Source organism: Ascaphus truei, unplaced genomic scaffold, assembly GCF_040206685.1.
Source record: "Ascaphus truei isolate aAscTru1 unplaced genomic scaffold, aAscTru1.hap1 HAP1_SCAFFOLD_3200, whole genome shotgun sequence".
In the NCBI taxonomy this organism is placed as follows: Eukaryota; Metazoa; Chordata; class Amphibia; order Anura; family Ascaphidae; genus Ascaphus; species Ascaphus truei.
Genome location: NW_027456181.1, coordinates 292 through 14,926, shown reverse-complemented (window position 1 = coordinate 14,926; position 14,635 = coordinate 292). Strand labels below are relative to the sequence as shown.

Here is a 14,635-nt window from a genome sequence, read left to right as displayed (position 1 = left end):
ATGCCCCCTCCCCTGGCTCTATCCCCTAGCCGTGACAGGGTTAATGCCCCCTCCCCTGGCTCTATCCCCTAGCCGTGACAGGGTTAATGCCCCCTCCCCTGGCTCTATCCCCTAGCCGTGACAGGGTTAATGCCCCCTCCCCTGGCTCTATCCCCTAGCTGTGACAGGGTTAATGCCCCCTCCCCTGGCTCTATCCCCTAGCCGTGACAGGGTTAATGCCCCCTCCCCTGGCTCTATCCCCTAGCCGTGACAGGGTTAATGCCCCCTCCCCTGGCTCTATCCCCTAGCTGTGACAGGGTTAATGCCCCCTCCCCTGGCTCTATCCCCTAGCCGTGACAGGGTTAATGCCCCCTCCCCTGGCTCTATCCCCTAGCTGTGACAGGGTTAATGCCCCCTCCCCTGGCTCTATCCCCTAGCCGTGACAGGGTTAATGCCCCCTCCCCTGGCTCTATCCCCTAGCCGTGACAGGGTTAATGCCCCAGACACCATCTCGATTCTCCCCATTTTTACGCCTCCTTTTCCCCCTCAGCGAGCCCATAACAAGCCCGTTTCTTTAAACCTTCATCATATATTTTTATCTCCTTCTCTCCCATTCCCCCCCCCCCCCCTCCAGACATACAGGCATATCCCCCCCCCCCTCAGACATACAGGCACATCTCCCCCCCCCCCCCATTCCCTGCTCTCCTCCGCCGCCACCTCCCCCTCTCTCTCTCAGGGGTGGTATCTGACGGACGGCCTCTTGCTCCGCAGGCTCCTGCGCAGGACCCGGGAGCTCCGCGGGGCCGTATCCGGGGCCACTTCCTGCTCCTGGGAGGCGGGTCCTGCACCGGCAGAATGGTTCCGCTCTACCATCTGTCGGACGAGGGAGCACACGTACCCCAGCTGGATGGAGACCTGCTCCTCCACCCCGGAGAGACGCTCCACCCTCAACACCAGCCTCTCCATCACTGCCAGCAACTGCTCCACCGCAGCCTGCAACAGCCTCATGCAATCCTGCGCCGCGGCGGGCTCAGCTCCCGGCACTGCCGCCAACGTTGGCTGGGGGTCCCCGTCCATGCGAGCGGCTCCTCGGAGAGACAGAGAGCACGGGAAAGAGAGCTCACTCAGGGGCACGGGAAAGAGAGCTCACTCAGGGGCACGGGAAAGAGAGCTCACTCAGGGGCACGGGAAAGAGAGCTCACTCAGGGGCACGGGAAAGAGAGCTCACTCAGGGGCACGGTAAAGAGAGCTCACTCAGGGGCACGGGAAAGAGAGCTCACTCAGGGGCACGGGAAAGAGAGCTCACTCAGGGGCACAGATCTCACAATCATGTTCCTATGCAGTGCTGAATATGCACACCCGGCATAGAACAAGCACAGATTCCCGATGCTGCAGAGCTGACAATCTAATGCTTTGGTGCCTGAGGCACACATCTATTCAAATCTTTATCACAGAGACTCACAGAGACTCACAGAGACTCACAGAGACTCACAGAGACTGAGACTGAGACACTCACAGAGACAGAGACAGAGACTCACAGAGACTGAGACACTCACAGAGACAGAGACAGAGACAGAGACTCACAGAGACTGAGACAGAGACAGAGACTCACAGAGACTGAGACAGAGACAGAGACTCACAGAGACTGAGACAGAGACAGAGACTCACAGAGACTGAGACAGAGACAGAGACTCACAGAGACAGAGACAGAGACTCACAGAGACAGAGACAGAGACTCACAGAGACAGAGACAGAGACTCACAGAGACAGAGACAGAGACTCACAGAGACAGAGACAGAGACTCACAGAGACAGAGACAGAGACTCACAGAGACAGAGACAGAGACTCACAGAGACAGAGACAGAGACTCACAGAGACAGAGACAGAGACTCACAGAGACAGAGACAGAGACTCACAGAGACAGAGACAGAGACTCACAGAGACTGAGACAGAGACAGAGACTCACAGAGACAGAGACTCACAGAGACAGAGACTCACAGAGACAGAGACTCACAGAGACAGAGACTCACAGAGACAGAGACTCACAGAGACAGAGACTCACAGAGACAGAGACTCACAGAGACAGAGACTCACAGAGACAGAGACTCACAGAGACAGAGACAGACAGACAGAGACAGACAGACAGAGACAGACAGACAGACAGAGACAGACAGAGACAGACACAGACAGACAGACAGACAGACAGACACAGACAGACAGACACAGACAGACAGACACAGACAGACAGCATCCTCAGCATGGTGGTGCAGGCGGCCGGGGAAAGAAAGGTAGGTGATATTTGGGAGCCCAAGCTCAGGCCGCGTAATAAGCGGACCCGCGTTGTAGCGGATCGCGCTATAATGGGGTTGAGCTGTATTTAGAAGGTAACCCTGAAACTGAACCTAAGCGTATTTTCGTTCTACTTTTAAAACTTTTCCTTGTAGAAAGGGCTAGGGGCGCTGAAAATGAATGTGCGCGCCTTTTCAGTCAATCCTAGTAAACGAAGGACTTAGAAGAAAAATGTGAAATATTTTATTAACGGTGTGTGCAACGGTAAATGCTAATGCACTGTATATGAGCTGGGGACTTCCAGGTCCGTGGTTCCGAGAGACCATGTGGCTGCCAATCCTGGCGCCACCAAGTCTGCTCGGGTCCCGGACATGACAGCCTCAGAGCTAGCTAAGTGTGAAAGCGGTGCAGTACCGGAGTTAGGCTCAAGTACTCACATCCTGGGGTGCATGGAAGTCATCGGACCACCATTTGCCCCACTAAACCCTCAAGTTGTATCAGAGTCTTTGTTGTTCATGGACTATTAGGGTACATGGACTTCTTAGATACATAAACTTTCCGGTTTCTTTTTGTTGGTACACTTTTAAAGTGCTTCAATATGCCACATATATATATATATATATATCTCCTTTCAGTGCTCCACTGGGGGCGAGATTAGTGGTATTTACATGACTGCCTAGCAACGGTTACCAGGCGGTTTTGCGTGCCAAGTGGGCGTATAACAAGTGGTAGGGTATTTCTATGGGGTAATGCCACTATTTCTAGGTCTTGATAAAAGGTCCATGTTGGGGAGAGAAACGCACGTTGGGTTTGCATTTCATCTTCTCTCCGGCTTCCCCAGTCCCCGCTTGTTTGTGATTGCGCATCTCTGCCCCCATCTCTTTCCTTCGCTCCTGGATACTATATAAACCAGGACTGTTGTATCTATTCTCACAAAGCACAGAGGTCCATGTAATAGGGGGGACACAACGCACAGAGGTCCATGTAAGAGGGGGGACACAAAGCACAGAGGTCCATGTAAGAGGGGGGACACAAAGCACAGAGGTCCATGTAAGAGGGGAGACAAAAAGCACAGAGGTCCATGTAAGAGGAGGGACACAACGCACAGAGGTCCATGTAAGAGGAGGGACACAACGCACAGAGGTCCGTGTAAGAGGAGGGACACAACGCACAGAGGTCCGTGTAAGAGGGGGGACACAACGCACAGAGGTCCATGTAAGAGGGGGACACAACGCACAAAGGTCCATGTAAGAGGGGGGACACAACACACAGAGGTCCATGTAAGAGGGGGGACACATATATGATACGGGATCTGGTATGATGCTGGTTGTGGTCGCTGTAGTTGGGGATTCTGCTTTGTATTGTATATGTAAAGTGGTTCACGTTACAGCGGGCGGCCTCGCGTTACAGCACGTGTCTCACATGACAGTAGGAGGCCCTACATGACAGTAGGAGGCCCTACATGACAGTAGGAGGCCCTACATGACAGTAGGAGGCCCTACATGACAGTAGGAGGCCCTACATGACAGTAGGAGGCCCTACATGACAGTAGGAGGCCCTACAGGACAGTAGGAGGCCCTACATGACAGTAGGAGGCCCTACATGACAGTAGGAGGCCCTACATGACAGTAGGAGGCCCTACATGACAGTAGGAGGCCCTACATGACAGTAGGAGGCCCTACATGACAGTAGGAGGCCCTACATGACAGTAGGAGGCCCTACATGACAGTAGGAGGCCCTACATGACAGTATGAGGCCCTACATGACAGTATGAGGCCCTACATGACAGTATGAAGCCCTACATGACAGTATGAGGCCCTACATGACAGTATGAGGCCCTACATGACAGTATGAAGCCCTACATGACAGTATGAGGCCCTACATGACAGTATGAGGCCCTACATGACAGTATGAGGCCCTACATGACAGTATGAGGCCCTACATGACAGTACGAGGCCCTACATGACAGTATGAGGCCCTACATGACAGTACGAGGCCCTACATGACAGTATGAGGCCCTACATGACAGTATGAGGCCCTACATGACAGTATGAGGCCCTACATGACAGTACGAGGCCCTACATGACAGTACGAGGCCCTACATGACAGTATAAGGCCTTACATTACAGTATGTGCGTGTGATAGGCCGTTGATATTGGAAGATATTTTCCTCACTACCCCGGCCAGTCACGGTGCTTTCTAATAACTTTTTATTAGGTGTAGGGGGCAGGTGCTTGTTGGCTGTTATTACATGTAGGAGCTGTATTTAAGGAGCTTTGTGGGGTTTATTCGGAAGGGGATTGGTTAGAAGTAATTTTAAATGATGATGGTTTTTTTATCTATGCAATGAATACATTTGTATTGGGCTGTGGTAGACAAAAATATAAATAATTAAAAAAAAATAAAAAACACATTTAACAGAGGACAATGAGAGGTGAACATGCCAACGCAAGCCGTGTTCCAGAGGCCGAGAGTAAAAGCAGGGAGGGGGGACCTCACAGATGCTCTCCCATGATAAGCCCACGTCTGACCATGGGACATACCTTCCTGCTGACCTGCTCCAATCATCACTGGCTCCGGGTCGCCCACATTCTGTCCAGGGGGGTCCCGATCATGCTCTCCTTCCTGGTGACCTGAGGAAGCACCGTCAGCCACCTCGTCCTCGTCCTCCCCCTCAGAGAGGAATCCAGAGTCTGAAAGCAGCGAGGAGGCTGGCAAAACGGGGACCTCCTGCCCTGTGACCCCAAGAATGATAGAGTTACAAGGGAAGGACATCAGGGGTCACCCCTTTACGGTCACCAAGAGTGTCCCAACACAGGGGACCGTGACTTACAAACGGTACTGAAGTCTGATCTATATTTTATATTTTAATTTTAATAAATGAAAATATTTTTTATATATATGTAAGATTTCATATGCTTTGTCCTCAGGAACCTCGGTTTACCTTATTTGTTACGTAATACGATATCACTGCCAGATACCCAGGGTCATGCTCCAGGGTTTTACCCATCACATTCCCTTTAGGGGGCTAGAGACCTCCTACCCCAACTGCAGAACTTCACTAGTGAGCCACTCGCTTCACCAGGTCAGCTTATTTCTATCTACACTTTCATTTCATTATTCACCGAGAGATTTTTTTTTGTAGATACCTCACATTAACACCTAAAATGTTCTTGTTTGTAGTCTATAGCCCCGCCCATCTGTCAGTACCAGCGCAGAGCAACCTCAATCTGCCCCTCCCACGGCAGAGCAACCGCAGTCTGCCCCTTCCATGGCAGAGCCACCTCAATCTGCCCCTCCCACGGCAGAGCAACCTCAGTCTGCCCCTCCCACGGCAGAGCAACCTCAATCTGCCCCTCCCACGGCAGAGCAACCTCAATCTGCCCCTCCCACGGCAGAGCAACCTCAGTCTGCCCCTCCCACGGCAGAGCAACCTCAACCTGCCCCTCCCATGGCAGAGCAACCTCAGTCTGCCCCTTCCATGGCAGAGCAACCTCAGTCTGCCCCTCCCATGGCAGGAAGACTGTGAAAGGCAGAAGGGACCCATGTCCCATCCAGCCTGTCCCTCCCATTGCAGTGACACAGAAGATAGGCTGGAAGGTACATGGGTCATTGCCATCTCCCCAATTGCAGGATGCCAGATAAGATGACCCATGGAACCCGTCCCTCCCACCCAGAAGTCCCTCACCGGTGCTGTCGGCTTCCCTCCGGCAGGTCCAGGCTCTGCTTTGTGGCCCCAGCAGGTGCTCCATCTCTTCATAGAATGGAAATTCTGTGGTGAGTCCGGAGAGCGACGTTACACCAGTGCCGGCCAGACGCTTCAAACGCCAGAACTTCACCTTCAGACCCTGCCAGTGAGCCTTGATCTCCTCCGCGCTGAGGAGGGACAGAGTGTTACTCACTGCTGTACCATGATCAATACACCGTGACCCGCTGCGCCCAGCCCGACGTCTCCCCCTGCGCCCAGCCCGACGTCACCCCCTGCGCCCAGCCCGACGTCACCCCCTGCGCCCAGCCCGACGTCACCCCCTGCGCCCAGCCCGACGTCACCCCCTGCGCCCAGCCCGACGCATTCAGGTAAACACACTGCCAGTGAGCTGGGAAAGGACAACATGCATGCACACAAGGCAATGTTACAGAGGCAGTGTCTATTACAGATCACAGAACCCCTCTCCCAATGTCCAGAGCACAGACCCCCCCCTGCCTCTCCCAATGCCCAGCGCTTAGACCCCCCCCCCCTTCCTCTACCCAATGCCCAGCGCACAGACCCCCCCTTCCTCTCCCCAATGTCCAGAGCACAGACCCCCCCTTCCTCTCCCCAATGTCCAGAGCACAGACCCCCCCTTCCTCTCCCAATGTCCAGAGCACAGACCCCCCCCCCCTTCCTCTCCCCAATACCCAGCGCTCAGACCCCCCCTTCCTCTCCCAATGCCCAGCGCACAGACCCCCCTTCCTCTCCCCAATGTCCAGAGCACAGACCCCCCCCTTCCTCTCCCCAATACCCAGCGCTCAGACCCCCCCTTCCTCTCCCAATGTCCAGCGCACAGACCCCCCTTCCTCTCCCAATGCCCAGCGCACAGACCAACCTTCCTCTACCCAATGCCCAGCGCACAGACCCCCCTTCCTCTACCCAAAGACCAGCGCACAGACCCCCCCTTCCTCTCCCAATGCCCAGCGCACAGACTCCCCCTTCCTCTCCCAATGCCCAGCGCACAGACCCCCCCTTCCTCTCCCAATGCCCAGAGCACAGACCCCCCCTTCCTCTCCCAATGCCCAGCGCACAGACCCTCCTTTCCTCTCCCCAATGCCCAGCGCACAGACCCCCCCTTCCTCTCCCAATGCCCAGCGCACAGACCCCCCCTTCCTCTCCCCAATGTCCAGAGCACAGACCCCCCCTTCCTCTCCCAATGTCCAGAGCACAGACCCCCCCCTTCCTCTCCCAATACCCAGCGCTCAGACCCCCCCTTCCTCTCCCAATGCCCAGCGCACAGATCCCCCCTTCCTCTCCCAATGCCCAGCGCACAGATCCCCCTTCCTCTCCCCAATGTCCAGAGCACAGACCCCCCCCTTCCTCTCCCAATGCCCAGCGCACAGACCCCCCCTTCCTCTCCCAATGCTCAGCGCACAGACCCCCCTTCCTCTCCCAATGCCCAGCGCACAGACCCCCCCTTCCTCTCCCCAATACCCAGCGCTCAGACCCCCCCTTCCTCTCCCAATGTCCAGCGCACAGACCCCCCTTCGTCTCCCAATGCCCAGCGCACAGACCACCCTTCCTCTACCCAATGCCCAGCGCACAGACCCCCCTTCCTCTACCCAAAGCCCAGCGCACAGACCCCCCCTTCCTCTCCCAATGCCCAGCGCACAGACTCCCCCCCTTCCTCTCCCAATGCCCAGCGCACAGACTCCCCCTTCCTCTCCCAATGCCCAGAGCACAGACCCCCCCTTCCTCTCCCAATGCCCAGCGCACAGACCCCCCCCTTCCTCTCCCCAATGCCCAGCGCACAGACCTCCCCTTCCTCTCCCAATGCCCAGCGCACAGACCCCCCCTTCCTCTCTCAATGCCCAGCGCACAGACCCCCCCTTCCTCTCCCAATGCCCAGCGCACAGACCCCCCCCCTTCCTCTCCCCAATGCCCAGCGCACAGACCCCCCCTTCCTCTCCCAATGCCCAGCGCACAGACCCCCTTTCCTCTCCCAATGCCCAGCGCACAGACCCCCCCTTCCTCTCCCAATGCCCAGCGCACAGACCCCCCCTTCCTCTCCCAATGCCCAGCGCACAGACCCCCCCTTCCTCTCCCAATGCCCAGCGCACAGACCCCCCCTTCCTCTCCCCAATGCCCAGCGCACAGACCCCCCCCTTCCTCTCCCAATGCCCAGCGCACAGACCTCCCCTTCCTCTCCCAATGCCCAGCGCACAGACCCCCCCTTCCTCTCCCCAATGCCCAGCGCACAGACCCCCCCTTCCTCTACCCAATGCCCAGAGCACAGACCCCCCCCTTCCTCTACCCAATGCCCAGCGCACAGACTCCCCCTTCCTCTCCCAATGCCCAGCGCACAGACCCCCCCTTCCTCTCCCAATGCCCAGCGCACAGACCCCCCCTTCCTCTCCCAATGCCCAGCGCACAGACCCCCCCTTCCTCTCCCAATGCCCAGCGCACAGACCCCCCCCTTCCTCTCCCCAATGCCCAGCGCACAGACCTCCCTTCCTCTCCCAATGCCCAGCGCACAGACCCCCCCTTCCTCTCCCAATGCCCAGCGCACAGACCCCCCCTTCCTCTCCCAATGCCCAGCGCACAGACCCCCCCCTTCCTCTCCCCAATGCCCAGCGCAGAGACCCCCCCTTCCTCTCCCAATGCCACGCACAGACCCCCTTTCCTCTCCCAATGCCCAGCGCACAGACCCCCCCTTCCTCTCCCAATGCCCAGCGCACAGACATCCCCTTCCTCTCCCAATGCCCAGCGCACAGACCCCCCCTTCCTCTCCCAATGCCCAGCGCACAGACCCCCCCTTCCTCTCCCAATGCCCAGCGCACAGACACCCTTTCCTCTCCCAATGCCCAGAGCACAGACCCCCCCTTCCTCTCCCCAATGCCCAGCGCACAGACCCCCCCTTCCTCTCCCAATGCCCAGCGCACAGACCCCCCCTTCCTCTCCCAATGCCCAGCGCACAGACCCCCCCTTCCTCTCCCAATGCCCAGCGCACAGACCCCCCCCTTCCTCTCCCAATGTGCAGAGCACAGACCCCCCCTTCCTCTCCAAATGCCCAGCGCAAAGACCCCCCCTTCCTCTCCCAATGCCCAGAGCACAGACCCCCCCTTCCTCTCCCCAATACCCAGCGCACAGACCCTCCCCCTTCCTCTCCCAATGCCCAGCGCACAGACCCCCCTTCCTCTCCCAATGCCCAGCGCACAGACCCCCCCTTCCTCTCCCAATGCCCAGCGCACAGACCACCCCTTCCTCTCCCAATGCCCAGCGCACAGACCCCCCCTTCCTCTCCCAATGTCCAGCGCACAGACCCCCCCTTCCTCTCCCAATGCCCAGAGCACAGACCCCCCCTTCCTCTCCCCAATACCCAGCGCACACACCCCCCCTTCCTCTCCCAATGCCCAGCGCACACACACCCCCTTCCTCTCCCAATGCCCAGCGCACAGACCCCCTTCCTCTCCCAATGCCCAGAGCACAGACCCCCCTTCCTCTCCCAATGCCCAGCGCACAGACCCCCCTTCCTCTCCCAATGTCCAGAGCACAGACTCCCCCCTGCCTCTCCCAATGCCCAGCGCTCAGACCCCCCCCTTCCTCTACCCAATGCCCAGCGCACAGACCCCCCCTTCCTCTCCCCAATGTCCAGAGCACAGACCCCCCCCTTCCTCTCCCAATGTCCAGAGCACAGACCCCCCCCCCTTCCTCTCCCCAATACCCAGCGCTCAGACCCCCCCTTCCTCTCCCAATGCCCAGCGCACAGACCCCCCCTTCCTCTCCCCAATGTCCAGAGCACAGACCCCCCCCTTCCTCTCCCCAATACCCAGCGCTCAGACCCCCCCTTCCTCTCCCAATGTCCAGCGCACAGACCCCCCTTCCTCTCCCAATGCCCAGCGCACAGACCCCCCTTCCTCTACCCAAAGCCCAGCGCACAGACCCCCCCTTCCTCTCCCAATGCCCAGCGCACAAACTCCCCCTTCCTCTCCCAAAGCCCAGCGCACAGACCCCCCCTTCCTCTTCCAATGCCCAGCGCACAGACCCTCCTTTCCTCTCCCCAATGCCCAGCGCACAGACCCCCCCCTTCCTCTCCCAATGCCCAGCGCACAGACCCCCCCTTCCTCTCCCCAATGTCCAGAGCACAGACCCCCCCCCCTTCCTCTCCCCAATACCCAGCGCTCAGACCCCCCCTTCCTCTCCCAATGTCCAGAGCACAGACCCCCCCTTCCTCTCCCAATGTCCAGAGCACAGACCCCCCCCTTCCTCTCCCAATGCCCAGCGCACAGACCCCCCCTTCCTCTCCCAATGCCCAGCGCACAGACCCCCCCTTCCTCTCCCCAATACCCAGCGCTCAGACCCCCCCTTCCTCTCCCAATGTCCAGCGCACAGACCCCCCTTCCTCTCCCAATGCCCAGCGCACAGACCACCCTTCCTCTCCCAATGTCCAGCGCACAGACCCCCCTTCCTCTCCCAATGTCCAGCGCACAGACCCCCCTTCCTCTACCCAATGCCCAGCGCACAGACCCCCCTTCCTCTACCCAAAGCCCAGCGCACAGACCCCCCCTTCCTCTCCCAATGCCCAGCGCACAGACTCCCCCTTCCTCTCCCAATGCCCAGCGCACAGACCCCCCCTTCCTCTCCCAATGCCCAGCGCACAGACCCCCCCCTTCCTCTCCCCAATGCCCAGCGCACAGACCCCCCCTTCCTCTCCCAATGCCCAGCGCACAGACTCCCCCTTCCTCTCCCAATGCCCAGCGCACAGACCCCCCCTTCCTCTCCCAATGCCCAGCGCACAGACCCCCCCTTCCTCTCCCCAATGCCCAGCGCACAGACCCCCCCTTCCTCTCCCAATGCCCAGCGCACAGACCCCCCCCTTCCTCTCCCAATGCCCAGCGCACAGACCCCCCCTTCCTCTCCCAATGCCCAGAGCACAGACCCCCCCTTCCTCTCCCAATGCCCAGCGCACAGACCCCCCCTTCCTCTCCCAATGCCCAGCGCACAGACCCCCCCCTTCCTCTCCCAATGCCCAGCGCACAGACCCCCCCTTCCTCTCCCAATGCCCAGCGCACAGACCCCCCCTTCCTCTCCCCAATGCCCAGAGCACAGACCCCCTTTCCTCTCCCAATGCCCAGCGCACAGACCCCCCCTTCCTCTCCCCAATGCCCAGCGCACAGACCTCCCCTTCCTCTCCCAATGCCCAGAGCACAGACCCCCCCTTCCTCTCCCCAATACCCAGAGCTCAGACCCCCCCTTCCTCTCCCAATGCCCAGCGCACAGACCCCCCCTTCCTCCCCCAATGCCCAGCGCACAGACCCCCCCTTCCTCTCCCCAATGCCCAGCGCACAGACCTCCCCTTCCTCTCCCAATGCCCAGAGCACAGACCCCCCCTTCCTCTCCCCAATACCCAGAGCACAGACCCCCCCTTCCTCTCCCCAATACCCAGCGCACACACCCCCCCTTCCTCTCCCAATGCCCAGCGCACACACCCCCCCTTCCTCTCCCAATGCCCAGCGCACAGACCCCCCTTCCTCTCCCAATGCCCAGAGCACAGACCCCCCTTCCTCTCCCAATGCCCAGCGCACAGACCCCCCTTCCTCTCCCAATGCCCAGCGCACAGACCCCCCCTTCCTCTCCCAATGCCCAGCGCACAGACCCCCCCTTCCTCTCCCAATGCCCAGCGCACAGACCCCCCCTTCCTCTCCCAATGCCCAGCGCAGAGACCCCCCCTTCCTCTCCCAATGCCCAGCGCACAGACCCCCCCCTTCCTCTCCCAATGCCCAGCGCACAGACCCCCCCTTCCTCTCCCAATGCCCAGCGCACAGACCCCCCCTTCCTCTCCCAATGCCCAGCGCACAGACCCCCCCTTCCTCTCCCAATGCCCAGCGCACAGACCCCCCCTTCCTCTCCCAATGCCCAGCGCACAGACCCCCCTTCCTCTCCCAATGCCCAGAGCACAGACCCCCCTTCCTCTCCCAATGCCCAGCGCACAGACCCCCCTTCCTCTCCCAATGCCCAGCGCACAGACCCCCCCTTCCTCTCCCAATGCCCAGCGCACAGACCCCCCCTTCCTCTCCCAATGCCCAGCGCACAGACCTCCCCTTCCTCTCCCAATGCCCAGCGCACAGACCCCCCCTTCCTCTCCCAATGCCCAGCGCACAGACCCCCCCTTCCTCTCCCAATGCCCAGCGCACAGACCCCCCCTTCCTCTCCCAATGCCCAGCGCACAGACCCCCCCTTCCTCTCCCAATGCCCAGCGCACAGACCCCCCTTTCCTCTCCCAATGCCCAGCGCACAGACCCCCCCTTCCTCCCCCAATACCCAGCGCACATACCCCCCCTTCCTCCCCCAATGCCCAGCGCACAGACCCCCCCCTTCCTCTCCCAATGCCCAGCGCACAGACCCCCCCTTCCTCTCCCAATGCCCAGCGCACACACCCCCCCTTCCTCTCCCAATGCCCAGCGCACACACCCCCCCTTCCTCTCCCAATGCCCAGCGCACACACCCCCCCTTCCTCTCCCAATGCCCAGAGCACAGACCCCCCCTTCCTCTCCCAATGCCCAGAGCACAGACCCCCCTTCCTCTCCCAATGCCCAGCGCACAGACCCCCCTTCCTCTCCCAATGCCCAGCGCACAGACCCCCCCTTCCTCTCCCAATGCCCAGCGCACAGACCCCCCTTCCTCTCCCAATGCCCAGCGCACAGACCCCCCCCTTCCTCTCCCAATGCCCAGCGCACAGACCCCCCCTTCCTCTCCCAATGCCCAGCGCACAGACCCCCCCTTCCTCTCCCAATGCCCAGCGCACAGACCCCCCTTCCTCTCCCAATGCCCAGCGCACAGACCCCCCTTCCTCTCCCAATGCCCAGCGCACAGACCCCCCCTTCCTCTCCCAATGCCCAGCGCACAGACCCCCCTTTCCTCTCCCAATGCCCAGCGCACAGACCCCCCCTTCCTCCCCCAATACCCAGCGCACAGACCCCCCCTTCCTCCCCCAATGCCCAGCGCACAGACCCCCCCTTCCTCCCCCAATGCCCAGCGCACAGACCCCCCTTCCTCTCCCAATGCCCAGCGCACAGACCCCCCCTTCCTCTCCCAATGCACAGCGCACAGACCCCCCCTTCCTCCCCCAATGCCCAGCGCACAGACCCCCCCTTCCTCCCCCAATGCCCAGCGCACAGACCCCCCCTTCCTCCCCCAATGCCCACACTGTCACCCCCCGTACCTGAACCTCACGTTGCAACGTTTCAGGAGCACATGCAGCCGCTCAAACACGTCCCAGTTCTGGTATCCCTTGCGGGTCAGCACCGGCACCAGCCCTATATCCCGTATCAAGTCTAGCAGAACATGGGTCTCCATCATCATCCAATTCCGACCTCGAGAAGGATTGTGCCCGTCCTGCGCCATCCTGAGAGTGCAAGAGACGGGGTCAGCGAGGAGGGAGGGAGGGTCCAACTGCACTACTGGCTCAGGAGAACATAGTCTGTCCCTCACCCCCACGGGCACGCATGTGAGAGATAGGACTGCACGGGCACGCATGTGAGAGATAGGACTGCACGGGCACGCATGTGAGAGATAGGACTGCACGGGCACGCATGTGAGAGATAGGACTTCACGGGCACGCATGTGAGAGATAGGACTGCACGGGCACGCATGTGAGAGATAGGACTGCACGGGCACGCATGTGAGAGATAGGACTTCACGGGCACGCATGTGAGAGATAGGACTGCACGGGCACGGGCACGCATGTGAGAGATAGGACTGCACGGGCACGCATGTGAGAGATAGGACTGCACACCCACGGGCACGCATGTGAGAGATAGGACTGCACGGGCACGCATGTGAGAGATAGGACTGCACGGGCACGGGCACGCATGTGAGAGATAGGACTGCACACCCACGGGCACGCATGTGAGAGATAGGACTGCACGGGCACGCATGAGAGAGATAGGACTGCACGGGCACGCATGTGAGAGATAGGACTGCATGGGCACGCATGAGAGAGATAGGACTGCACGGGCACGGGCACGCATGTGAGAGATAGGACTGCACGGGCACGCATGTGAGAGATAGGACTGCACGGGCATGGGCACGCATGTGAGAGATAGGACTGCACGGGCACGCATGAGAGAGATAGGACTGCACGGGCACGCATGAGAGAGATAGGACTGCACGGGCACGGGCACGCATGTGAGAGATAGGACTGCACGGGCACGCATGTGAGAGATAGGACTGCACGGGCATGGGCACGCATGTGAGAGATAGGACTGCACACATGTGAGAGATAGGACTGCACACATGTGAGAGATAGGACTGCACACCCACGGGCACGCATGTGAGAGATAGGACTGCACACCCACGGGCACGCATGTGAGAGATAGGACTGCACACCCAGGGGTACACATGTGAGAGATAGGACTGCACACATGTGAGAGATAGGACTGCACACCCATGGGCACACATGTGAGAGATAGGACTGCACGGGCACGCATGTGAGAGATAGGACTGCACGGGCACGCATGTGAGAGATAGGACTGCACACATGTGAGAGATAGGACTGCACACCCATGGGCACGCATGTGAGAGATAGGACTGCACACATGTGAGAGATAGGACTGCACACATGTGAGAGATAGGACTGCACACCCATGGGCACGCATGTGAGAGATAGGACTGCAC

General features: G+C 59.6%; 1 protein-coding gene across 2 annotated transcripts; it reads right to left on the bottom strand.

Annotated features, from left to right (window-relative positions):
* Positions 1 to 711: 711 nt before the first annotated feature.
* Positions 712 to 13,431, bottom strand: LOC142483322 (uncharacterized). Of its 2 annotated transcripts, none has more exons than XM_075583422.1 (4): positions 13,182 to 13,431; positions 5,957 to 6,144; positions 4,812 to 5,003; positions 712 to 1,067 (listed from the first exon to the last, which is right to left on the bottom strand). In XM_075583422.1, the coding sequence occupies exons 1-4, from the start codon at positions 13,361 to 13,363 to the stop codon at positions 712 to 714; spliced, it is 918 nt and encodes a 305-aa protein (XP_075439537.1). In that variant the 5' UTR covers positions 13,364 to 13,431. The 2 variants fall into 2 exon arrangements, with proteins under 2 accessions (XP_075439537.1, XP_075439538.1); XM_075583423.1 differs by having other exon boundaries at positions 712 to 1,064.
* Between the last annotated feature and the right edge of the window lie 1,204 nt (positions 13,432 to 14,635).

Bases quoted from the DNA above. Each gene is read 5' to 3' on its own strand.
- LOC142483322 (XM_075583422.1), bottom strand. From the start codon at position 13,363: ATGGCGCAGGACGGGCACAATCCTTCTCGAGGTCGGAATTGGATGATG. The intron at 6,145-13,181 runs GTACGGGGGGTG...GTCCCTCCTCAG, and splicing joins CGTTGCAACGTGAGGTTCAG to CGCGGAGGAGATCAAGGCTC. The intron at 5,004-5,956 runs GTGAGGGACTTC...TTGGGGTCACAG, and splicing joins GAGGGAAGCCGACAGCACCG to GGCAGGAGGTCCCCGTTTTG.